This window comes from Lepus europaeus, chromosome 4, assembly GCF_033115175.1.
Source record: "Lepus europaeus isolate LE1 chromosome 4, mLepTim1.pri, whole genome shotgun sequence".
Taxonomy (NCBI): Eukaryota; Metazoa; Chordata; class Mammalia; order Lagomorpha; family Leporidae; genus Lepus; species Lepus europaeus.
In genome coordinates this window covers 2,705,151-2,732,351 of record NC_084830.1, presented here as the reverse complement: position 1 = coordinate 2,732,351, position 27,201 = coordinate 2,705,151, and the positions used below count along the sequence as shown (strand labels likewise).

Here is a 27,201-nt window from a genome sequence, read left to right as displayed (position 1 = left end):
AATGAAAGCCCAGTGGGAAGCAGGAGTTGAGACGGGGCGGGCAGGCACAGGGCGGGCTGTGGCAGTGGAGCGCACGCTCCCGCGTGTCCGAGTAGACAGCGTCCTTAGGCTTCAATCGTCGACCATGCTGGGTGTTGCTGTGTGGCAGCCACTGGTAGACATCCCATTTCCAAAATAGCACTGTGCCACAGGAAGTGGCTTTGGAGGACAATTTCAGAGAATCCTGCAAGGTGAGGCGCTCCACGTCTGACACGCTCCAAGCCTGCGCTCTTCAACGACGACCTGTGTACCTGGTGCTCGTGCTGGAAACACCGTCCTGCCTGCTTCCTCCCTCGATCCCCTGACCTCTTGGACATGAAGGCTTCCTCTCCTCCTGCCTCCCTCCACTCTCCATGTGGAAACAGTGGCCTTGGCCACTTGCTAAAAGACTTTTGATGGTTTCTTACTGCCTGGGGCATAAAATCTGGGTGTCCCCCTCCTGAGGGCCCCCCTGCTTCAGGGCCAGCCACACTGACCAAGCACACTGCTGCCCCGGGGCTTCTGCGTCTGCTGTCGGCCCTCTCTCCTGTGCCATTCTTTCAGCCTGGCCAAATCCGGGCCTCCTTTCCAGACCCCCTCCTTTCCTCTCTGCACAGTTTTCTTCAGATCAGTTCTGGCTGATGACTTGAGTTGCATGCTCATGTCTCCCTTGCCAGACTGCAGCCGTGGAGGCGGGGACTCCACCTGTCTTGTCCACTCTCGCAGCTCCGGAGCCCTGAACACTGCTGGTCCCCAAGGCTCTCAGTGAATATGTGCTGGAGACCCAGCTTGAGGAGGGAGCTGACGTGGTGCAGCAGACAAGTGGGAGTGGCCACACCCAGAGAAGCAGGGGAGGGGTCAGAACTGACACGGCTGGTGACTCGTGCGTGAGGAAGGTGCAGGACAGGAATGCAGTGGGCAGGGAAGTGACCCAGAAAACACAAAAGCAGAGTCAGACATGGCACAGAGAACTCGGCTACGGAATGCCGAGAACACCTCCAAATGCGGATCACAAGATGGCAGCTACATACACCAAAGGGAGAGGCAGGGACCATCACCTCATCCTATGAAAAACAGCCTTGACCTTGAAACCAATGGCGACAACAAATAGATCATCCTCACTTAGGAACACAAATGCTACACCACAAACAAGACAAACCACAACCTCTAAAGAATCATCAAGGGGCCGGCGTGGCGTAGCATGTAAAGCTGCTGCCTGCGACACTGGCATCCCATACAGGCACTGGTTTGTGTCCTGGCTGTTTCACTTCCAATCCAGCTCCCTGCCCATGTGCCTGGGAAAGCAGCAGAGGATGGCCCAAGTCCTTGGGCCCCTGCACCGTGTGGGAGACCCAGAAGCTCCTGGCTCCTGGCTTTGGCCTGGTCCAGCACTGGCCGTTGTGGACGTCTGGGGAGCGAACCAGCAGATGGATCATTTCCTTCTCTCCGCCATTCTGCCTTTTGAATGAATGAATGAATGAATTTTAAAAAGGGGAACGCAGTGTAGAAGCTGTTTGGAGCACTAGAAATATCTTACTTCAGAGGGTAAGTTACATGGGTTTATGCGTTTATCAAAGCTCATCAAACCTCACACTTAAGACCTGTGCAGTTGACTGCACGTAAATAATCTCAATGGAAAGAAACAACCCTGACAGCCAACCACCCCCACCCCGCCCCAGCGCAGTCGGCTCCTCCTCTGCTCTGCAGAGCAGCGCAACGACAGGGGCGCTCACGGGCCGAGCAGCTAACTAACCTGCTGCTCGCTGCAACTGGTCCAAATGCAGTCCCACACGGACCCCAGAGCTGGAAGGCATTAGCTCTAGTGTGGAGAATTTATGACATTTACTTATTTTATTTATTTATTTTTTTGACAGGCAGAGTTAGACACTGAGAGAGAGAGAGAGAGACAGAGAAAGTTATAGACAGAAAGAGAGAGACAGAGAGAAAGGTCTTCCTTCCGTTGGTTCACTCCCCTAATGGCTGCCAAGGGCGGTGCTGCGCCGATCCAAAGCCAGGAGCCAGGTGCTTCCTCCTAGACTCCCATGGAGGTGCAGGGGCCCAAGCACTTGGGCCATCCTCCACTGCCCTCCCGGGCCACAGCAGAGAGCTGAACTGGAAGAGAAGCAACCAGGACAGAACCGGCGCCCCAACCGGGACTAGAACCCGGGGTGCCAGCGCAGCAGGCAGAGGATTAGCTAGTGAGCCGCGGTGCTGGCCCAACATTTACTTTTTAAAATACAAATCAGAGACTGTCTGGAAACAAAGTTTAAAATGCAGGGCTGGAGAACAGCAAGTATATTCTTAGAACAGGCCCAATATGCAAACTGATTCATCCAGATTAGCAAAGCAAGGAATTTTTTTCTCCTGTAATGGGGGGTTGGTGCTATGGTACAACAGCTAAGCTGCTGCCTGTGATGCTGGCATCCCATACTGCAGTGCTGGTTCGAGTCCCAAATGCTTTGCTTCTGATCCACCTCCTTGCTCATGTGCCTGGGAAGACCATCAACAGCATGAGGAACTGTTACACCTGCTGAGAGGCAGCACAGCCCTGGGGCGAGGCTCCCTGAGCCTGTAGACCTCACTCCAGATCGGCCACCAGCAGCAGTGTGAGCTCCACCTATATACCCTGCCCTGGTCTCTGACCTCCATCCACGTACCCTGCCCTGGTCTCTGACCTCCACCTACTGAACTGGTCCTGGTCTCTGACCTCCACCTACTGAACCGGTCCTGGTCTCTGACCTCCATCCACGTACCCTGCCCTGGTCTCTGACCTCCACCTACTGAACCGGTCCTGGTCTCTGACCTCCACCTACTGAACCGGTCCTGGTCTCTGACCTCCACCTACTGAACCGGTCCTGGTCTCTGACCTCCACCTACATACCCTGCCCTGGTCTCTGACCTCCCCCTACGTACCCTGCCCTGGTCTCTGACCTCCACCTACTGAACCGGTCCTGGTCTCTGACCTCCACCTACTAAACCGGTCCTGGTCTCTGACCTCCACCTACGTACCCTGCCCTGGTCTCTGACCTCCACCTACGTACCCTGCCCTGGTCTCTGCTTCTCCGCTGTGAAACGCCAACAGAGGACGAGTCTGCCTTCCTCCGTCCTCACTCCCACAATCCAACAAGTGCTGGATTTCAAGCAAACCAAGCCAGCAGTAAGACACTACCTGAAATGATGATGCCATTCTTATATTTTTTAATGTGAACATTTATATTTGGCTGTGGAAATATTAATGCCTTTAACTCTGAGATAGAACTGGAATATTATATTATGTGCACAGTACATTAACTTTGATTTAGAGTTAAAAAAGTCAAATTCTGAAACACACATGACCCTCAAGGGTTTGGACCAAAGATTTAGACCTGCCCCTGCCTCAAAGGATGGCTATAAACACTGAGAGACTTTCTGTATGGAAACACACAGGACAGCGACTGCATTATGGACCATGATTAAGGATCCACAAGCAACACTGCTACTCTTCCTTATTATCTGTTCCTCACTATGTAACGGTGAAAAGGGTGTATGAGAAAGGGCACATGTCAGGGCTGGTGCTGTGGCGTAGTGGGTAAAGCTGTCGCCTTCAGTGCCAGCATCCCATATGGGCACCGGTTCGAGTCCCAGCTGCTCCACTTCCAATCCAGCTCTGTGCCGTGGCCTGGGAAAGCAGCAGAAGATGGCCCACTTCCTTGGGCCGCTGCACCCAGGTGGGAGACCTGGAAGAATCTCCTGGCTTCGGATCAGGATGGCTACAGCCATTGCGGCCACTTGAGGAGTGAACCAGTAGATGGAAGACCTCTCTCTCTCTCTCTCTCTGTAACTCTGACTTTCAAGTAAGAAAATAAATCTTAAAAAAAAGAAAGGTCACAATGTCCTGCTCAGCAAGGAGCTGACTGTGTTGCATGTGTGGCCCCGAGGACTAAAAGACAGGGAAAGCGCTCCTTCCTGGTGGACGCATCTCCAGCTGCCCACACGTGCGCTGGAGGCCAGGCTTCCTGAGGTCAGCATAGTGAACCCTGCAGCGAGCATCACATCAAGCACTGGCCATCTGACCGGCGGAGATGGCTCCAGCAAACTTAAGAGCATGATAAAGAAGGAAATCAGAATCACATGCTGATGAACTCTGCAGAGCACAGCTTGAAACCACCGACTTACAATGCACTTACTTGTCAATTTAAACTGCTCCGTGCTCCAAGGCCACGCAGCTTAAGCACAGGGAACCAGTCTGCCCTCACTCGTGTGCAGTCCCCCAGCACAGAGCTTGACATAAAGCTGGTATCAATGGGTGCTTACCGAACAAAGCATAGGAACCGGATTTGAATTCCCTAGGCAAAGTTACCCAAGTAAGATTTTTTTTTTAAATTTATTAGACAGGTAGAGTTATAGACAGTGAGAGAGAGAGACAGACAGAAAGGTCTACCTTCCGTTGGTTCACTCCCCAAATGGCTGCTACTGTCGGCACTGCACTGATCCGAAGCCAGGAGCCAGGTGCTTCCTCCTGGTCTCCCACGTGGGTGCAGGGACCCAAGCACTTGGGCCATCCTCCACTGCACTCCTGGGCCACAGCAGAGAGCTGGACTGGAAGAGGAGCAACCGGGACTAGAACCTGGCGCCCATATGGGATGCCAGCACCACAGGCGGAGGATTAACCAAGTGAGCCACGGCGCCGGCCCCCCAATTAAGATTTTGTGTGGGAGCTGGCACTGTGTCATGTTGGGTGAGGCCACCATCTGCAGTGCCGACATCCCATAGGGGTACCGGTTTGAGTCCCAGCTGCTCCACTTTCGATCAGCTCTCTGCTACGGCCTGGCAAAGTGGCAGAAGATGGCCCAAGTCCTTGAGTCCCTGCACCTGCATGGGAGACCCAGAAGAAATTCCTGGCTCCTGGCTTGGGATCGGCACAACTCCAGCTGTTGTGGCCAACTGGGGAGTGAACCAGCAAATGGAAGGCGTCTCTCTCTGCGTCCCCTTCTCTCTGTGTGTAACTTTGACTTTCAAATAAATAAATAAGTCCTAAAAAAAAAGATTTTGTGGGGGCTGGTGCTGTGGCGCATCAGATTAAAGCCTGGCCTGCAGCCCCCAGCATTTCGTGTGGGCGCCTTCTGAGTCCTGGATACTCCACTTGGCATCCAGCTCCCTGCTAATGCAGCTAGGAAAGCAGTGGAAGATGGCCCAAGTCCTTGGGCTCCTGTACCTGCGTGGGAGACCCAGAAGAAGCTCCTGGCTTCAGATCAGCTCAGCTCTGGCCTTTGCAGCCATTTGGGAAGTGAATCAGTTTATGGAAGACGTATCTTTCTCCCTCTCTTTCTCTCTCTCTCCCTAAGTGTATCTTTCAAATAAATAAAATAAATTTAAAAAAAGATCTGTGGAAATAGCACACATCCTGGCTCCTTTCGGTCACGTTTCATTCCAGGCGGCTGGAGAAAGACTAAAATAACTGCTTGGGGGTCGAGGAGGCCAGGACTGGGTTCCCACAGACTCCAGTTCTGGGGCTGAGGAAACAGAAGAATTTTACAGCAAGGGCCATGAGTCCGAAAGGACCTTTGTGTCAAGTGACACAAAAGAGCCTGTGCTGTGGCTGTCCCACCACTTCCTCTCTGCCCCCAAGGGACTCCTGAAGGGGCTGTGTACAAGCCCTGCCTGAGAAAAGCATTTCCCACCCCCAGCAAGAACCGCGGGGGAAGGCTGCATCTGTCTGTCCGGGCTGAAGAGCGATGCCAAGGAAGGCCAATCGGGGCCTCCAGCAGTGCTGTACCACAGCCGCAGGGCCAGACCAGTGTCCTCCACGTGAGCTGACCCACCAGTGGGAGTCGTTTCTGAGTCGGCAACCAGTGATGCAAAAACCAGAGAGATGCTCATATTCGAGCCCACATTCCACTACCGAAACTTTAGTGATTTAGGGACTAGATGTAAAGCTCACTCTATGGCTTTAGAAAAGATGAAATTTGGAAGCATTTGGAATATAGTAGACTCTAACAGGGTATAAAAAGTAGAAGAAACCTTCCCGGAAACAAGTACCAGAAATCTCTCTTCTTTCTCCAGCCAGCGCTGGTCTTCTTCCATTTCCTGTTGCTGTCGGATCAGCCGCTCCTCCATCAGGTGGGCTGGCAACACCTGCCCCATCCCCCGGAGATCCAGGGCTGCAGAGTCCTGGGGGAGAGTTGAAAACAGCTTGTCCAGGCCGCTCAGTCTGTCCCCATGCCCTAACTTTGTGCGTCTTCCAGAAAGTTAAGCAAAATAGCAAGGGTGGAGGACAGAGACCCCCTTACACTCTGCGTGTGTGAACTTTTCTGGGGCTTGCAACACCACGTGTGTCAAGCACCTTTAAAAGATATTTAATTACTGAGCTCATAGACTCGCTTGTAGTGATCTAATCTAAAAGAAGTAATCCAAGATACACGGGAAGAATACATTATCAATTGTAGTAAGAACAGAAAAAAAACAGAAGTAAATAGAAGGCCTAAATATACTCTTAACCCACATCTTAATGCTAGACTAAACACTTGCCCCTAAATAAAAAAAAAATGTTACAGCTTATTATATTATTTGAAATGACGGGGGGGGGGGGGAGGGGAAGGGGGAAGGAGAGAGAGAGAGAGAGGGAGGGAGGGAGAGAGAGAAAGGGAGACAGAGATACTGATCTTCCACGTGCTGGTTCACTCCCAAACGGCTACAACAGCTGAGGGCAGGGTGAGGCTGAAGCCAGGACCCAGGAATTCCATCTGGGTCTCCCAGGTGGGTGGCAGGAACTCAAGTATTTAAGGCACCGTGCACTGCTTCCCAGGTGCACTGGCAGGTGGCAGGGCGCTGGGTGTGGAGCAGAGCAGCTGCCCTAGCGTAGCAAGCAGGCAGCCTAAATGGTGGCTTCATCTGCCAATCCATACTTTCTAATATTCTGTGAGTGGCTCTTGGTTTTACCGGAAAAGTTGTGTAAAAATTCCTAAGCTTTAACTGAAGTCTTTCTTCTTGCCCGCTACCCCTGCCCCTCACCAAAGCCTTACGTATATACTAATTATATGCAACTTAGAGCCTGCCTTTCAAATGAATAGAATAACAATTACAGCATTTATTCTTGGGTATTTCTTTTAGTTAAAAAAAATGAAAACTCACAGGAGTGGGCCTTTGGCTTGGCAGTTTAGATGCTGCTTGGGACACTGGTGCCCCACTCCGGCATGCTTGGGTCTCAGTCACCACTTTGCTCCCCAGTTTGTTTCCTACTAACGTGCATCCTGGGAGGCAATGGGTCCGGGTGGGGAACGTCCAGCCAGCGGCCTTGTGAAGACCTGCTAGATCGTGTGGCCTGGCCCTGCCAAGCCAAGTGCATCCTGGGAGGCAATGGGTCCGGGTGGGGAACGTCCAGCCAGCGGCCGTGTGAAGACCTGCTAGATCATGTGGCCTGGCCCTGCCAAGCCAAGTGCAGATAGGACTCAACATTCAATAAATCTATGGCAGCCTAACTTTTAAGTTGATAATCCTGTAAGGCCCGCGAGTGTTATAAATATTCAAATGGCCCTCAGTAGAAGAAACATTCCCCACCTCTGTAACGGATCAAGTAGCAGGGTCCCTGCCACCCATATGAGAGATACGGATTGGGGTCCTGGCTCCTGGCCCAGCCCCAGCTGTTGTGGACATTTGGTAAATTAACCAGTAGGTAGAAATATGTGTGTGTGCGTGTGTGTGCGTGTCTTTCTTTAAAATAGAGAAAAGCTTGTAAAAGATTAAAAAACTCATAAAACTACAAAACATTTGAATAGATGGATTATCTTGATTTCAGAATTCATTCATCAAAATCAAGAAATTTTAGGATTTAGAAATACAAGGTACCTTAAGCCACATTCAAAGAGAAGCCCAAGAACAGCAATGTACCTCCGTGCTGGGCTGCCACATGGGCATCTCCTGGGCTCTGTGATTCCAGGAGTCTGTTTGGTCCAAAAGAGATGCTTGACTTGGGTAGCCGCTGCCAGCCATGGCTGTGACTCCATGTGAGCCAGGGTAGCCAGAGCCCTGCAAGTGGGTGCAGAGGGAGGGGACACTTTGCTGTAACATCACTTTTGCATCAAAGAAAGTAACTGAAATGGCCAAGTATCCAGTGGTAGGCAGAACACGGCACTGCCAGACGCGTCCTTACACGGCAGACGTGACTGGAAGCCACAGCTCCCAAGTGGCAGACATTATCCTGGACTATCCTAGGCTGTGATCACAGCAGCCCTGAACAGCACAGGAGGGGAGCAGGGAGGAGGGGGAGGGGCATGCGACTCCTGGACAGTGGTCAGAGGCTGAACCGCTGGCTTTGAACACGGAGTCAGGGGACCATGAGCAAAGATGCGCGTGGCCTCTGGAAGCTGGTGAGGCGAGGAATGGGATTCTCCATGAGAGCCTCAAGGAAGTGGAGTTGTTATAGCTACATTAGACAATTAATGCAAAAATAAATTGAGAAATAAGAATAATTTATTTTTGAATTCCACACTTACCAAAATTATCAGAGCAGACCACTCTGGATGCTAAAGGAACAGAAAGCCACAAAACTAGCTGGGCCCAGGTGCTGCCCTAGGGTAACCCTTTCCTGCCCAGCAACAAGAACAATCGAGACACACACACACAGGAACGTGTGTCCCTAATGATCTGGGGGCTGACAATGGGGGAAGTCCTGCTCTCAAGTTCCAACAACAATGACTAAGGCAGATAGAAGACACTCAGTAGGGAGGGAAAAATTTCAGGGCACACTGACAATCAGGGTTTCTTGCACTGGCTCCCTCTCTCATCAACAGAGAGAGCACACAGTCAGTATTTGCTTTCAGAGCCTTACAGGCTAGTACAGTATGGCAAAGGGTTATTAGTGGATTTCTCCGGAAAGAGATAAAGCACAGCCAAATTCCTATTTCCTAACATGACATACCTTTCAATCATTTGTGTAAAATTCTACACTAGGCAAGGAGCATACCTGGGACTAGATAGCAGAAGAGTGGCTGCTCCTTGGGAGGAGGGGCTGGGTAGTCTAGGATACAGTAGTCTAGGATACACTGGGGCAGGTGTCTGTCTGGGATAAGATCTGTGTACCTCCCTGGAGGTAACCATGCCTCAGTGAAGCAAACCCAAAGCCAACAGAAACTTATTAATTTTGCTTCAGGTCCTTTTCTTCTAAGTACATTCTTTTTAAAATCTGTACTGGAAGTGTGCCTGCTAAGAAATACTTCCCCAGAGCTGTCCACATGGCATCTGAGAGCCTCAACCGTGTTCCTGCCCACCTCATTCACTCTGCCTCTGAGAAAGCAGGAGGGGACTATCCTGCCTGCCCGCAGACGGAGGGAGTCAGAGTGCTCTCTGGGTGGAGTGTCAAGACAATAGTCACTGATGTAAGGCGCAGGGTGACACTGTCTTGGCTTTCTGATCGCCAATCTTATTGACAAGTATATAGGTAAGAAGTAAAAATCCCACAAAGCACCCTCCTGCCTCTACAAGTGTGTTTCTGCTTGTGACAGCACACGTACCTGGTAGTGGTTGGTCTGGACCAAGTGCTGCGGGCTGGGGTAAAATCCTTCACTGGACCTTGGACTGGGGTAGCCGGGTCTGCTGGGCTGTGAACAAACCAAAAGAGCAGCACAGGAATGAGCTTCAACCTCGGAGAAACACAGCCATGCATTTCTGCAGTACAGCTCGGTATAAAGGAAGAAACACTTGGGGAAGGAGCAGTCCTTGCAGCCAGTGATCCTGAGTAACTAGATATTTACAAGTGGAATGTGCAGTCTGGCTCCTCCTCCACAACACACAAAATAACGCAGCGGACCACACACCCAGACGCAGAGCCCAGGCTCCAAGACTGCCAGAAGCTTTGGGAGAGTGTGTGAGACAATCATTTCCTAGCTAAGATGCGATAGCACAGCTTCTGAAAGCAAAGAAGATAAACTGGACTTTATTAAAATGAAAAGCTTCTGTGTTGCACATGACATCATGAAGAAAGGAAAAAAAAAAAAAAAGACAAGATAAAGAATGGAAGAAAAGGAGCAATGTTGTGGTGCAGCCAGCAACGCTCACATCCCGTAGGAGCACTGGTTCCAGTCCCATCTGACCCAGCTCCCTGTTAATGTGCCTGGGAAAGCAGTGGAAGATGGCCCAAATGCTTGGGCCCCTGCACCCACATGGAGACATGGATGGCAGTCTAGGCTCCTAGCTTCAGCCAGGCCCAGCCCCAGCCACTGCAAACATCTGGAGGGTGAACCAGACAGGAAATCTTTCTGTAACTCTGCCTTTCAGGTAAGTCAAGGGATCTTTAACAACAAAGAAGAATGGAAGCAAAGGCAAGCAAATCATCCTTCTGGTAATGGATTCATATCCAGATTAAATGATTTTTCTACATCAGTGATAACATGACAAAGAATCTAGTGAAAATGTGGGCAGAGGACAGGAGCAGACCGAAAGAAGACATGGTCCAGGAGGCAGCAAGGGGCTCCTCGGGCCCCAGAGGCACAGGGATGCGCAGCGCACATTCACGATGAGCTGCCCCTCTCTAGTCCCTAGGAGGGTTCATTCTAACAAGACAGAAAATGAAGAGCAAGGCCAGGAGAGGACATGGAGAAACTGGGACTCCTGTGGGACTGTGACACAGCACACTTGCTGTGGAGGACGGTACGGCGGTTCCTAAGGACCCTGAATGCGAATCGCCAGAGGAGCTGGCGATTCCACCTTCGAGTTCATCCATCAGAGAGACAGAGATGTTTGCCACGTACACAGACTGCAAGATCTTGGCAGCAGGGCTCAGAACGGCGAAACCTGGAAACAATCTAGATGCCTGCTGACTAAGGACGGTAAGCAAGGTGCAGTGGACCATACATGGAATGCTGTTTGCTCATCAGACAGAATGAAGTACTGACATACAACACAACATGAATGAATTCTGAAAATACGCTAAATGAAAGAAGCCAGTCACCAAGAGCCACGTTTATGTGATTCCTTGGTCACAGAGAGAGAGCTGTATTAGAGCATTCAGGCCAAGGGAGCTGGGGGCAGGGACCCACTGGCTCTGCGACTTCCTGGCTGTAGGTCATGGGCAGTCTTCAACCTGACCGGCCTTTATTTACTCAACTATAGAATGAGGTTGGGACCAGATCTTCAGCTCTGAAATTCTCATGTTGCTTGTGAGAGAAATGAAGTCAGAGTTCACAGCAAAAAGATTTAGTCAGAAACAGAGGCTGAAAGACGGAAGCTCATAAAACCTAAAACCTGAGGACAGCAGCAACACAGAGATCCACTCCACCGCAGCCACGTGAGGCCATGGAGGTCCACTCCACCGCAGCCACGTGAGGCCATGGAGGTCCACTCCACCGCAGCCACGTGAGGCCATGGAGGTCCACTCCACCACAGCCACGTGAGGCCATGGAGGTCCACTCCCCACTCCACCGCAGCCACGTGAGGCCATGGAGGCCCACTCCACCACAGCCACGTGAGGCCATGGAGGTCCACTCCACCGCAGCCACGTGAGGCCATGGAGGTCCACTCCACCGCAGCCACGTGAGGCCATGGAGGTCCACTCCACCGCAGCCACATGAGGCCATGGAGGTCCACTCCACCACAGCCACATGAGGCCATGGAGGTCCACTCCCCACTCCACTGCAGCCACGTGAGGCCATGGAGGCCCACTCCACCACAGCCACGTGAGGCCATGGAGGTCCACTCCACTGCAGCCACGTGAGGCCATGGAGGTCCACTCCCCACTCCACCGCAGCCACGTGAGGCCATGGAGGTCCACTCCACCGCAGCCACGTGAGGCCATGGAGGTCCACTCCACTGCAGCCACGTGAGGCCATGGAGGTCCACTCCCCACTCCACCGCAGCCACGTGAGGCCATGGAGGTCCACTCCACCGCAGCCACGTGATGCCATGGAGGTCCACTCCCCACTCCACCGCAGCCACGTGATGCCATGGAGGTCCACTCCCCACTCCACCGCAGCCACGTGAGGCCATGGAGGTCCACTCCACCGCAGCCACGTGAGGCCATGGAGGTCCACTCCACCGCAGCCACGTGAGGCCATGGAGGCCCACTCCACCGCAGCCACGTGAGGCCATGGAGGTCCACTCCACCGCAGCCACGTGAGGCCATGGAGGTCCACTCCACCGCAGCCACGCCACGTGAGTCCATGGAGATCCACTCCCCACTCCACCACAGCCACATGAGGCCATGGAGGTCCACTCCACCGCAGCCACATGAAGACCGGAACAAGAGGAAACGGGCTGAAATCCCACTCCTCAGTGTCTGCCCCATGGCTCTGGCTGACGGGCTTTGCTCTGCGCAGTCCACAATGCATTTGGTCTCTGAAAGCAGTCTCAGCCCTCACTGCTCTGTTCACGCTGTGCCCACCCTTGACGTGGAGAACACGTGTCTTGAACGCTGCTTTCCGTTTTCACCAGCCTCACAGAAACACAAGTCCGCTCTCTGTGCAGCCCTTCTCAGCCCTTGCCTGGACGGCAGCTGCTCTGGCACTTGCTTGAGCCCTCTATCGTGAGTCCTTAAACTCCTCACAGCGGAAGCTTCCCTGCCCTTTTACATGTCAACCAGCGTTGCACACTTAGTCTGCTTCACACGCAGCTAAAAGTGAGCATGGACTCCCCAGAATGCTACACGGGAAGGCGTTACCTGTGAGGACAGGGATTTCTGAAGTATATTCTAGGAAGCCTACAGACTATCTTTCAGATTTATACTCTTAAAAATTTTTAAAAAGATTTGTTTATTTGAAAGGCAAAGTTAGAGAGACAAAGGCGGGGGTGGGGTGGGGAGGAGAGAACCATGGATCTTCCATCCCCTAGTCCACTCCCCAAATGGCCATGCCAACTGGGGATGGGCAAGGCAAAGGCCAGGAGCCTGGAACTGCAACTGGGTCTCCCACATGGGTGCAGGGGCCCAGGCACGTGGGCCACCTTCTGCTGCTTTTCTGGGCACATTAGCAGGCAGCTGGATCTGAAGTGAAGCAACCAGGACTCGAACCCTGCTCATATGGAATGCTGGCATCGCAGGCAGAGGCTTAAATCACAGTGACCCAGTGCTGGCCCCCCGATTTATACTTTTAAATGTTTAATTTGCAAAAGTGGTTGTGCTGATTTAAAAGGTTAAAAAACAAAAGAATTTGAGTGGCAATACTTGTAGGCAGGTGTTGTTATGTCAGCATTAACAACAGTTATACAAGGGGTCCAGCACTGTGGCACAGCAGGCTACCTGCCATGCTGGCATTCCACACTGGAGAGCTGGATTGTGTTCTGGTGCTCTGCTTCTGATCCGGCTTCCTTCTAACGTGCCCAGGAAGGCAGTAGAAGCTGGCCCAAGAAGGTCTGGAGAGCCTACCCCTCCCTCAGTGGTTATAGCCACTTGGGGAGTAAGCCAGTGAACGGAAGATCTCTCCTTATCTGTTACTCTTTCATATAAATAAACCAATCTTTTAAAATAATGGTATATGGGTGGGGCCGGTGTTGTGACATGGCAGCTAAGACCACTGCCTGCAATGCTGAAATCCCACTTGGACACTGGTTTGAGTCCGGGGTGCTCCACCTCTGAACCAGTGCCCTCCTAATGGCCTGGGAAAAGCACGGGAAGATGGCCCAAGTGCTTTGGCCCCTGCCACCTACATGGGAGACTGATGAAGCTCCTGGCTGCTGGTTTTGGCCTGGCCTGGCCTGGCACACTGGTTGTTGTGGCCATTTGGGGAGTGAACCAACAGATGCAAGTTCTCTCACTCTGTCTCCTCTTCTTCTGTAATTATGACATTCAAAATAAATTTTAAAAACTTTAAAAAACCATTTTAAATTAAATAAGAATAAAACCCATCCCCAGTGTACAGGAAAGGATTCCTGGATCAAATGCTCTTGGCATCCAAGTACTGGAAGATGCAGAGGCAAGAATTAGAGCAGTACGCAGAGCTGGCAGCTGTGAGTCATGGACTCTGGCCCCAGTCTGCAGAGCGGCATGTGCAATGGGAAAATACAAACAGTTGTCGCTGGCTCCATGTATCCTGTGCACTGAACTGGGCACTTCACACCAACTGGCTCACTTGGACAATGAGGCTAGGAAGCCATACTGCCACCTGCACCTCAGCGTGGTGCAGGGGGCGGGGTGATCTGAACAGGTGGAATTCCAAACCTGCCGTGAGATGCTACCCATGACAAGCACGCTTCTTACTCGACAAAAAGAGCAACAGACCAAAGAATGACTGCTCTAAATCACCTCCCACGGTCACTCAGATGCCTAAACACACAGCAAATGATAACATCTACAAGGATTCCATTTAAAAATAAGAATCAGAGGAAGATGAAACTACATCCTATGACAGACAACTGTACCAAGACACCAGAGATTCAAGACCAGCTCCGCTTTCACATACCAACACAGATGGGCAATTAACCCTCCGAACCACAACTGTGAAGATGTACACATGTGTGGCCAGGACGGCTCTGCTTCCATCCCCTCTGAGAGCCCAGAGCAGGATGGGAGGGCACTCCACCTCCTGTGCCTTCTGTGCCCACTACACCTGCAGCTCCTCCCAGAGCGGCTGTGAAGATGAAGCTGTGGACGTCAGGTCTGGAGAGCTGCTCATACACATCTCCCAAGTGCTGTGAGTTAGCAGGCTCACTTCACAGCCCCTCTAAGACAGGAACTGGGGCTTTAATAAACCGAAATATGGAACAGAGGGAATTTGTACTGAAATACTCCCAGCTGAGGAGGGAAAAGGGAGAAGCTGATATGCTTAACCAGAAATTCTTAACTGTGTGGCACTGCTCCCTCAAGGCCCTGAGGTTCTACTGCACTAGGGTGGAGGCCAGACAGGTGGGGCTTCGGGAGGACAGTGCAGGCAGGAACAGGCCTTGCTCCACACCCACGGCACTTGCCCCAGGCAGAACAACAGTAACAACCAAAATCCCTGTTATCTGGGCCTTCAACCAACTCCACTTCTACACGTAACAAATGGCATTTTGCATAGTTCATCAGACAATTAACCTTCCAGAACAGCAACAGCTGTGTGTACTGATGGACAATTTTACTTTGTTTCATTTGAGCTTCACCAAGATTTTCTCACCATTCTAGAAAACTATGTCACCAAGACCAATAATCCTCATACCAGAGGTGGCTACTGGGTCTGCACTTGTAGCTGCTGGGTTCATGGTGAAGCCATGGCTACATCCCCAAGCCTCCCAGTGCAACCAGACCGAGTGTTGTACACATGTGTGCACGTCGTTTTCATAAGCCACTCTCCTTTTGTTTCTCCTGTGTCGTTACGAGGTCTCCTACACTGGAATCCTTGTGATGATACTCTGAACTTGGGGAGTCGCCCTGTTACCAATGCACTGTATCTCAGGATTACTAAGTGTGATACAATACCAGTGCTCTCCATAAATGCAGTGCTGGGTTTGACCAGAGTTGAGGAATACCGAGACAACGCAGCTATGCTCAAAGATTTTACTTTCAAGACCCCAAGACCCCTTTACATTCTTAAAAACCAATGAGCATTCTAAGAGCTTTTGTTTTCTGGAACATACTCATCAATATTTACATTACTAAAAATTACAACAACACACTTACAACAGATTCATCATGTTTTAAAAATACTCCCATTTTTAATCCTCCCTATCCCAAAATACCAGCTAAGGATAGTACCTTTTCCATTTGTGTAAATCTCATGTTTCTGTATTTGTATCAGATGTGTCCTCTCTGATTTACTTATTTATTTGAAAGGCAGAATAAGAGAGAAGAGAAGAGAAAGAGACAAAGAAAAAGAGAAAGAGACAGAGAGAGAAAGAGATTGATCTTCCATCCACTGGTTCGGCTGGTCCAGGCCAAAGCCAGGAGCCAGGAACTCCATCCTGGTCTCATGTGTGTGGCAGGGGCCCAAGCACGTGGGCCATCTTCCACTGCTTTCTGAAGCATGTGGTACATTAGCAGGGAGCTGGATGGGAAGTGGAGCAGCAGGAATTCAAACCGGTGTCAAGTGGTGGCTGAAACCACTGTGCCACAAGCCGCTGGTTGTGCCATCTCCCGCAGCTGGCTGGGACGTGCTGTTTCCGCACAGCATCGTGAAGAAACTGCCTCGCGAAGCTTTGATGCTGAACGAGGGTGTATTTCAACAGGTTTTGTGGGCACAAGGCGGAGATGGTTTGATACTATAGCCAAAACTCAACAGTGCAAGTTTCTTCAGGGGACACTGTGCCGCCATCTGCTATACTAAATCCACTGTTCTATCTTGTATTCTGAATGGATCTTTTACCCAGGAGTGATTCTGGAACTGGAAATTGCTGCTTCACTGAGATCTTGCTAATGTTGATGCATTTCAGTATACAACAGATGTACTTAAAAAATTACATTTGTTAATGTTGCTCAGAGTACATCAGAAGAGCGCAAGAATTGGGAGGCTATCAAGATCATAAAGGTGGTTTTTAAAAATTCTCATTTTTCCTTGAAAACTAATCTTATCATGGGTAACAGATACTATCAGTTCTTTTTTTTGACAGGCAGAATGGACAGTGAGAGAGAGAGAGACAGAGAGAAAGGTCTTCCTTTTTGCCGTTGGTTCACCCTCCAATGGCCGCCGCGGCCGGTGCACCGCACTGATCTGAAGGCAGGAGCCAGGTGCTTCTCCTGGTCTCCCATGGGGGTGCAGGGCCCAAGCACTTGGCCCATCCTCCACTGCACTCCCTGGCCACAGCAGAGAGCTGGCCTGGAAGAGGGGCAACCGGGACAGAATCCAGCGCCCTGACTGGGACTAGAACCCGGTGTGCCGGCGCCGCAAGGCAGAGGATTAGCCTATTGAGCTGCGGCACCGGCTATCAGTTCTTTTTTTGATGTGACAGCCTTGCTTCTTTTTTTTTTTTTAAGATTTTTTATTTATTTATTGGAGAGGCAGAGCTACAGACAGTGATAGGGAGAGAAAGAGAGAAAGGTCCTCCTTCCACTGGTTCACTCCCCGAATGGCCACAATGGCCGCAGCTGTGCTAATCCAAAGCCAGAAGCCAGGAGCCAGGAGCTTCTTTCAGGTCTCCCATGTGGGCGTGGGACCCAAGCACCCAGGACATCCTCCACTGCTTTCCCAGGCCACAACAGAGAACTCGATTGGAAGAGGAGCCCCCAGGACTAGAATCGGTGTCCACGTGGGATGCTGGCGCCGCAGGTGGAGGATTAAATCGCTGTGTTATGGTGCCGGCCGCAGGCTTGCTTCTTTCTTGAGAAAATGTCTATCAAGTCTGCAACTGTGAACATCATGTCAGTTGGTCTTCCATGAAAAAGCAAGCTGACAAGCCCCTGGCTCTGCTGGTGCTGTTTCAGCCCCTGCACCTGAGAAGTGGCCACTGATGGCTGGTACTGACACTGCTACATCTCAGCCAGGGACTGCACTGGCACCTGGCCAACTCTGCCAAGGCCACCTCCGATGCCAGCTCCAAGACCCACAATAATCTGACCCCTGTTTCACCATGTTTCCTTAGCAGGCATTCACTGACCCATTCCAGTCTACGGGCAGAGGACCCAGGCTCCACTTGTGACTATAATACAGAGACGTTGTACACAAGGAAAGTGAAGTGGAGGGCCAGTGCTGTGGCGCAGCAGGCTAAGCCTGTGCCTGTGGCGCCAGCATCCCATTTGAGTGCCAGTTGATGTCCCGACTGCCCCTCTTCCGATCCAGCTCTCTGCTGTGGCCTGGGAAAGCAGTGGAGGATGGCTCAAGTGCTTGGGCCCTGCACCCCATGGGAGACCTGGGAGAAGTTCCTGGCTCCAGACTGGCCCAGCTCCAGCTTTTGCAGCCATTCGGGGAGTGAACCAGTGGATGGGAGACCTTTCTCTCTATTAACTTTACCTCTCAAATAAATTATTTAAAAAAAAAAAAAAAAAAAAAAAAAAAAGGAAAGTGAAATGGGTCTGGAAAAACAAGTGTTCAGTCCAGCTTGCAAGCTGGCCGGCGCTATTCTTGGCCATGCCTGGGCACTTCCCACACCTTCATGCTGAATATGCACTGCTCCCCCAAGGTCATTTCCATGTGAGCTGGAAGTCTTGCCTGTGGCTGCTGCCTGACCTATACTGAGGGGATGCCCTCTCAGTGCAATCAACACTGTGGACAAGGCAGTCAGCACCTGAATGTGTGAGAGCAGGAGAGATTTCATGGGACTGCGAGTCCCAGGTCCCAACGGGGACGTGCAGGACAGCACCAGGCAAGATGGAAAGGAATCAGGAACGGGAGCCTCCTGTGCCAGGCTCATGCCAGGCTCATGCCAGGCTCGTACCCGGCAAACCTCTGCAAAGAGGGTCCCTAGATGGAAGACTGGCGTCAAACGAGCAGAGACCTGTCTACATTTTGTAAAAAATGTTTTTGACAAGGATGAGTTTATTTTGGTGCAAAAATACTTTGAAATGCATGCCTAGTTTTTTCACAATATGCGTTTTCCATGACCTGGGTAAAGACACATTTCCCAATCACAAATCTTTCCGGATCCCTGCTGGTGGCCAGGATGTGTCCTAAGAGCATCTGCTTGTCTGAATGTAGCTTCACAAGGCACCTCTGAGATGGAAAAGTTGTTACAATTTCATATTTTTTAATATCTGGGGATTTGGAATATTATATTGATGTATTCCCCCTTATTTTCTTTTTCCTTTATTTAAGGTATACAAACTTCATGCACTTCATAAATACAACTTTAACAACACAGTGATAGTGATTCTTTGCTCTGTACCCCCCTACCCTTCTTCCTCTTCCCTCTCCTAGTCTTGTTATCTTTTACTAAGATCTATTTTCTTTCTTTCTTTCTTTCTTTCTTTTTTTTTTTTTGACAGGCAGAGTGGACAGTGAGAGAGAGAGAGAGAGACAGAGAGAAAGGTCTTCCTTTGCTGTTGGTTCACCCTCCAATGGCCTCCGTGGCTCACGCGCTGCGGCCAGCGCACCGCGCTGATCCAAAGGCAGGAGCCAGGTGCTTCTCCTGGTCTCCCATGGGGTGCAGGGCCCAAGCACTTGGACCATCCTCCACTGCCTCCTGGGCCACAGCAGAGAGCTGGACTGGAAGAGGGGCAACCGGGACAGAATCCGGCGCCCCGACTGGGACTAGAACCTGGTGTGCCGGCGCTGCAGGTGGAGGATTAGCCTATTGAGCTGTGGCGCCGGCCAGATCTATTTTCAATTAACTTTATACACAGAAGACTAACTCTACACTAAGTAAACATTTCAACAAATAGTATGAAAAACAAAACAACGCCTCAACAGTTTTTTGATTTTTCTTTTGATTTCTTCTATGACCCACTGTTCATTCAAGAGCACAGATCTGTACATGTTTCTAATTGGCTTTATGCTGTAATGTTTCTGCCATGAAGCAGCATAATTAAGCTTTTAATTGAGAACCATGAATGGGAGAAAAATATTTCCCTTTAAAAAAATTAAACTATGTTACACATTTTCTTTAATTGTTCACAAAATTTATCGGCAAAAGCCTGAAATCCCACCTGAACTTAAGAAATCTAAGTGGAATACATTTATCCTAAAAAATGACAGGCAGAACCATGAGAATTCACAGGATCTAGAATGCCCATTTCACAGGGCAGGGAAGCTACTGAAGAGAACAACAGACTCATTTCAGACCTGTTCAACTCCTGACAGAGGTGCAACTGCACACAGGACCTAATCTGCCCCGAAGTGAGCCCAGCACTATCATGATTTTCTAGTCACTAAAACTTTTACTCTGGGGGTTGCCAAATTTTGCCTTGAAAGGCCAAATACTAAAAGTATGAATCTGTGTGGCCATACTGCTTGTCACAGCTACTCTGCCTGCCTGGAGAGAGACCAGTCAGCAACGACACACAAACTAATGGGCATGGCTGTGTCCCAAGCCGCGGGGGACAGGAAGTATGCTGGCCTGTTTGAAACAGGTGCATCTGGTGCAGGACAGAACAGTCTTTGGCTATGGAAAGGGCCTCAAAATACGCACTGTGAAAATATCTCTAAAAAACAAATGTGAGACTTGAAAAGTTAAGTAGAACTAGTCTTTGTACTTAAAATCAAATAGCTTAGAAAAACAAAAATGCCTAACCACCTCTGCCTCATGACTCTTAAAATTTTTAAAAATTAGCCAGAATTATTAAAAATCCAACAGATTGTGGCATAGAAAAATGTTTAGATGAAAAAGTTGTTGAATTGCATGAGTTTCAGGAAAGTTATCAAATACTTCAGGCTATGCTGCACTTCTGTAAAGCTCAAATAAAGTGCTATAAATGAAACGTTCCACAGCATCCCGAGAGGCAGGGAGCAGTAGTAATGTCACTGTGCAAATGACAAAGGTGAGGTTTGGAGCAGGCAGGTAACTCGCCCAGAGCCATCTGTCTGTAAACAGCAAGACCCGAGAGGAAATGGCCCACTTGCCTTGAAGGCTCAAGAAATCAGTGTCCTCCTCTCTCTACTGAACTGCTACGTAGTCACCACTGAATTACAGGGGCGAAGCGCCGGAGGTCTCGGGATGAGGGGCTCTCTGTATTTTCAGTGGATCACTAAGGATTTGCTACGAAATCAAGAGAACTGTCCTGGCTTTCTCAGAGCCCAGCACAGCAGGTGAGGTGACGTGGTTTTGCCTCTGGACTGAGGCACTGGCTGCCTCTACGCTTCTGCAGAACTGTGCTATGCACCTGCATTCCCTTTACATGGGTGATGTGCTTACCGACACCCAGTTCAAACTCGTGAAATCGAAGTCAGCAGGCATTATGATAAAAAATTAGCACAAAATGAGGTGGGCATCTGGTGTAGTGATCACATTCCTCTAGCAGGATGACTGCCAAGTCCTGCTTCTGGTCCCGCTCCCTGCAATGCGTACCCTGGGAGGCAGTCGCATCTGGGTCCCTGCCACTCATGTGGTTTGAGCTCCCAGCTCCTGGCTCTGGCTGGGCCCCACCATGGTGGCTGCAAGCACTTAAGAAGTGAACCAGTGGATGGGAGGTTTCTCAGTGTCTCTGCCTTTTGAATAAAAGAGAAAATAAATCAAAATAAAAAAATTTTAATTGGTATAATATTTAAATAGTACTTTTTCAACATTTTTCAAAAACAAAATTAAAAAAAACAAAATGAAGTAAATAGTTGTCAAAATGTAATATACTTTCAGCTAGTAAGATATTAAACCCTAGGTAATTACTAACTGCACAAGTGCCTGTTATCTACCGACTCTGCAGGAAAAGGTCTGACTAGGATTATTCCTGCCTGTACCCAAGAACACCATCCTGTCAAAAGCAAAAGATGCTGCATATCTGTCAGTCTCAGGACAATGTTTAAGGGTCATCTCTGCCCAGATTCCCAGCCACAGCCCACCCCAGCGAGTGGAAAGGCTCGGCTGCCTGTCTGGAGGCAGAGGCCCACGAAGGGATCTGGATGTGAACGGGCAGCCAAGACCCAAGGATGCTGCCAGCAGGGCTTCCCAAGGACACCACAGCAAGCACAAAGTGCTCTTTTTCCCACACAAACCACCCAGCGACAGACAACAGAAAGGCAGACAGTGGACACGAAGTTTTCAATAAAAACAAAACACAAACAAAAGGAATATGGTCAGCTAGAACTGGACTCGTTTTAAATAAAGAACCCCTGGTCCCAGTTAATGTTTTAATCCAGACTGGATCATCAGGGAGATCTCAGACAACCAACAAAAACAAAACAAAACAAAACAAAACCTTCCCAAGGCAGGCGGGCAGGCGAAAAGAACCGGAAGTGCATTTTACAATCCCATCCAATTCCACTGCCCAGCCTGCGCAGCCTCCACCTGAAATGCACCTGCGGGGAGTGCAAGGAGGCGCAGACAGGAAGCAGCTGGCCGCATCACAGGCATTGTAACGGTCACTCTCAGAGTCCTGGCGTCTGCTTTCCTCACAGCCAACGCTGCCAACACCACAGATCGCCAAGCTGGTTAACAAGTGGCTCCCGCACTGGGGCTGGGGCCTTGGCTACCTTGGGTGGTGCTTCGTCAGCCCCTCCAGAGTCCCAGGACACCGTGGCCTGTCGTCTGGACTCCATCCTCATGCGTTCTTCTTGCTGAGCCTTCTCCTCCTCCAGGACTGTGCTAGAGAGACAACACATGGATTTAAGGGGCGTGACAACCAGGCTAGCACACCAGACCCCCCACGCCACATCGCAGGTCGGCTAACGCTGGATGACAGCAGTAACAGAAGGATCCTGCACGCTGGGGGAAGAAAGATCAGGTTTCTCACTCTTCACAAGATGAGTCTAGAGTAGCACTGGTCCAAAAATGCAAGTCAATTTAAACACAGAAAAAGCTAAGCAGCAGCTGGCAAGAAAAGAGCCGCCGGAGAGAAACGAGGGACAGGCGCGAGGAGCCGTCTGTGTGACCCACTCATGCTGAGCAAGCCCAAGCAGCACTCTATCAGGCGCTCTCACATCTGAGGACGGAGGCTCCCACAGACCATGACCACACCAGCTCATTATGCAATCCATTAGGAATCTGGCCAATCGTCTCCCTCAACTTCCCAACTTCTCAACTTCTCTCTTCTTCCAGCCTAGGCAGTACTGATCTGATCAAAACACAAGAACAATGCACAGGCGTTCCGGCGCTTCTGAAAGGACATCTGCTTCGCAGCAGAGATGCCGTGGCCAGGAACACGGCTACTTACCGCCACTCGCCCACTCAGCCCCGCGGCCCGGCCGCCACCTCAGTGCCTGCTGGGCGGCCTCTGAGTCTTGGCACTTTGCCACCCCAGACTCCTAATGCAGACGGAGCGGACTCTGCTGGCTTCCTACTCCTTGTGGGTTCCCCAGGGCTTCCGCGGGTGGCAGGTCTTTGCAGGCATCATCCTAACATGGCCAACAGCTCTTCTACGTGCCCTCAACTCCAGAGTTCTAATGCTGAAGCTCACTCAAGTTCCTGGCCCCCTGGTATACAGTGCAGTAAATAACCACCCCAAATTACTCAGGAAAGAGTGACATCAGCAGCACAGACTCTTTCTAATCTGGGAGTTTGCGCAGCTGTTTAAAAAGACAGTCCTGCTGGGCTGGAGGCGGCAGTGCTGTTTCTCACAAAACCAGTGCACGCAGCCACCTTCCCAGTCAGGGACAGTCAGACAGAACTCATTGCATAACTGCCCTGAGTCAGCAAGCCATCACCGCAGATGGGCAGGACTTGTCTCTTCCTCAAAGAAACCATCACGTCCGCGTTTAAAGCTCCTGCCCCCACAACATGTTAGTCTCCTTCTGCTCCACTCAGCAAACACCAAGAAACTAACAATCCATGTGCAAGGCCCGGGTGAGCCTGGTTGAGTGGGGTGGCTGGGAGGTGGCCGCGCACTGTCTGGGGACCAGGATACCACTGTAACGCGGGACAGGCTGGGCTAGTTGGCTCTGCCCTATTCCTTCAGCCAGAATAACACTCAGCTCAGGTGCTGAGGGACCTGAGACAGCAGCTTGCGCATGTCTGCTACGTTTGTCGTGAAGTGGAGGCTGTTCTATAACCTTTTTTTTTTTTTTAATTTACTTATTTACTTGAAAGGTAGAGTAAGAGAGAGAGAGAGAGAGAGAGAGAGACAGAGATTTTCCATCTGCTGGTTCACTCCCCAAGTGTCCGCAACACGTTGCATGCTGGCGGCTTAACCCACTGTGCCACGATGCCGGCCCTGTGTAACTTTTCTAACAGGGCATTTGCTCCAGGGCTGCTCACCTGCCAAGCGTTTGCAAACTTTCTGTTTGGTGCAAGGTATACATGATAAGGTCTCTGTGGTGCTCTGTCTGTGGGGAAGGACTCAAGCCTGAAACACAGGATGAGTCCTGAGATGGAGACAGCTGTGCCTGGGTTGTTCTGGACGGGCCCCAGCAGCATTCCGACCTCTGAGGCATCAGGGCAGACAGGCCCAGCAGGCCATGGTCAAAACCTCTCCGAGGGCACAAGTGCTGCAGAGCTGAAGCACAGCTTGGAAATGAGCACCTGCGCGTTTCAGTTTTCTTTGCATACTTAAATTGACGGCTCTATACTTTTGCCACACATGACTCTATCCGTCCAAGCATCATTCACAGAACGGAGTACCTCTCTAACTACCTCTCTCAGAACCATAACGAAAATTAGGGAGGTGGAGCTGTGGTGTAGCAGGTAAAGCTGCCACCTGCAGTGTTGGCATCCTATATGGGTGCTGGCTCCACTTCCAATCCAGCTCTCTGCTGTGGCCTGGGAAAGCAGTAGAAGATGGCCCAGGTCCTTGGGCCCCTGCATCCGCATGGAAGACCTGGAGGAAGTTCCTGACTCCTGGCTTTGGATTTTGGCGCAGCTCCAGCCGTTGCGGCCATCTGGGGAGTGAACTAGCGGATGGAAGACCCCCCACCTCTGCCTTTCAAATAAATAAATAAATCTTTTTTTAAAAATAAAAATTAGACAATCCAATACCTCTGAGATTCAAGAAGCTTTTAAAAATGAAAAGAGTGATTACAAATTTCCAATAAAATATCTATCCCCTGTAGTTAATGACTACCATTCCCATGAGGAGTTCCAAGTATTTTGAATAAATTAAAATATAATTTGAGTTTGAAGTGTAACACAAAAACCTGCCTTTTGGAAAATCCTTTAATCATGTATGGACGCGTTAGTGATACACTAACTCTTACATGCCTGCTAACACATGGTCACTGATATATAAAGCTCTTAACATTAACAAATATCAAATTACAACTGTATGGAACAGGTGTGGAAACTTTTGTACGACCTAACATGGATGGCTTCAACCAGGTGCCCGTCATTACCAGAAGAAACTTGGGAAGGTACACGTTAACTCCTTGATTATATATAGTACCCATCTATCTATATATACTCGTCGATTATAAACAAATATATCTATACCTAAAAAGGTTACTGAAGGAGTTGGTGCATGTACATACATACAAGGTAACTGCCACTGCTAATTAATGCATTAATTGTATTTGAAAGGTGGGGAGGGAGGGAGAGAGGGAATGAGAGAGAGATCTCCTCTCCACTGGTTCACTCTCTGAATGCCTGTAACGCTAGCTGGGTCTCCCGTGTGGGTGCAGGCTCCAAGCACTTGGCCATCATCTGCTGCCTCCCAGGTGAGTTAGCAGGGAGCTGTTCAGAAGTGGGGCGGCCAGAACTCAAACCAGAACCAGCACCTCCCCACCTGCCAACACGCACCTTACCTGCTGCGCAAAACGCCAACCCCTACTGCTGTTGTAAAGAATGAATCATTCTCAATAGGCTAATCCTCCGCCTTGCGGCACCGGGACACCGGGTTCTAGTCCCGGTCAGGGCGCCAGATTCTGTCCCGGTTGCCCCTCTTCCAGGCCAGCTCTCTGTTGTGGCCCGGGAGTGCAGTGGAGGATGGCCTAAGTCCTTGGGCCCTGCACCCGCATGGGAGACCAGGAGAAGCACCTGGCTCCTGGCTTCGGATCAGCGAGATGCACTGGCCGCAGCGGCCATTGGAGGGTGAACCAACGGCAAAAAGGAAGACCTTTCTCTCTCTCTCTCACTGTCCACTCTGTCCCAAAAAAAAAAAAAAAAAAAAAAAAAAAATTCATTCCTCGTTTCTCCTCTGCCTTCTTTCTGTGTGCCCAGAGAAGTTTTCTCTAAGCTCATATGTTTTCTACTGCCTCTCCTATGGTTTTCCTTGTCCAGAAAAGATTTCGCTACTATATCTGACCAATATTTACTTGTGTGCAAGCAGTCAAATAGTAGTTCCTCTGCAGTTTTCCCCGAAGCTTCCAACTCCCTTTACGCTGAGTTACCTTACTTCCCTACACATTCCCAAAGCTATTAGTGCTTAATTTGATTTTAACATTTGTCAAAACGTACAGGGGCCAGTGATGTGGCACAGTGGGTCAAGCCACAGTCTATAGTGCTGGCATCTCACATGGGTGTCAGTTTGAGTCCTGGCCGCTGCACTTCCAATCCGGCTCCCTGTTAATATGTCTGAGAAGGCAGCAGAAAATGGCCCGAGTATCTGCACGCACCCCTGCACCCCTGCGGGGGACCTGGATGGAGCTCTTAGCTCCTGCCTGGCCTAACCCTGGCTGCTGTGGATACCTGGGGAGTGAACCAGTAGATGGAAGATGTCTGTCTCTCCCTCTCTCCCTGTAACTCCTTCAAATAAATACAGAAACCCTGAACAAAAAAGTACAGTACATTCCTATTTTCTTAACTTCTTTTCTCGCTAGGCCAAGAACTATTACTTGAAGGTCTATTTTTACCTGCTCAGGTGCAGTGTAGACTCTGAACTGTAAATGCTTTGATAAGTGACCAGTGAATGGCTGAGTGAAGCCGCGTCAGTACAGAGGTCCACTGACAGGTGCAGAGCACATTACCAAGCTTCCTGTGCCCCCAGCAGGCCCAACAGGAAATGCCTGAGAGCTGCTCACACAAGGTGACCACCTGGGGTGGGTGTCCAGTCTGAGGCCTTGGACAGAGAGGCCTACTTGGCATAAGAGAGAAACACATCCAAGTGTCCTTTTCTCAATCACCTGACCCTTAAAACAAACAGTAGATTCTGAATAAGACTTTCCTAACATTTTATGGTTTTAAATATCTGAAAAGTCCATAAAAATTTTGGGGGAAAAAAGTCAAGAAAAAAATTTAAAAACTGTCCTTTCTTCTACTCTTTTAAGTAAAATACCGGTAAGCTGTGAGAAGGCTAAGTTGGACACAGATGAGGCAACAGGAACTGAGTTAAACAGGCCCCACTAGGCAGTCTTATGACCCATGAGTTGTTTGTGGGATCACCCCTATCTTTTTAGAAAAGATTTATTTATTTGTTGGAAAGGCAGAGTGAGTGTGTGAGAGACAGGTGTCTTCTGCCTGCTGGCTCACTCTGCAGCCAGGAACTCCACAAGCGGCAGGGGCCAGGCCTTGGGCCATCTTCTGCTGTCTTCCCATGTGCATTAGCAGGCAGCTGGGTGGGAGACAGAACAATCAAGACTTGAACCAGAGCTCCAATATGGGGCGGGGGTCATACGCTGTGGTGTAACCCACTTAGCACAATGCCACCCAGGTCTCCTTGATCTTAAGGCTACTTACTGTTCTCCTCAGACCATCCAAGCAGATCCTGTGAATTCCTTGTGAGCCCCTCTCAGGAACTCTTACCCAGGCACTTATATTCTGACCTACTGAATGTGGCGACTGACTCCTTTCCCTCAGCTGCCAATCACATTGTGGGCAGCTGAGGTGAGACCCAAAGTGACGCTCATCACAGATGTGGCCCCT

General features: G+C 50.2%; 1 protein-coding gene across 7 annotated transcripts in view; it reads right to left on the bottom strand.

The window, feature by feature from the left end:
* The window catches only part of PTK2 (protein tyrosine kinase 2), a 299,153-nt gene that overhangs the window by 27,742 nt on the left and 244,210 nt on the right, over window positions 1-27,201 (bottom strand). For 6 of the 7 annotated variants that reach the window (XM_062187939.1, XM_062187942.1, XM_062187941.1 and 3 more), the window contains 4 exons: window positions 21,948-22,059; window positions 9,507-9,593; window positions 7,885-8,022; window positions 6,037-6,168 (listed from right to left, as the gene is read on the bottom strand). In XM_062187939.1, the coding sequence (XP_062043923.1) occupies window positions 6,037-6,168; window positions 7,885-8,022; window positions 9,507-9,593; window positions 21,948-22,059 (469 nt within the window). Of the gene's footprint in view, window positions 1-6,036; window positions 6,169-7,884; window positions 8,023-9,506; window positions 9,594-21,947; window positions 22,060-22,627; window positions 22,937-27,201 lie in introns of those variants that run through there. The other variant, XM_062187945.1, reaches the window with a different exon arrangement.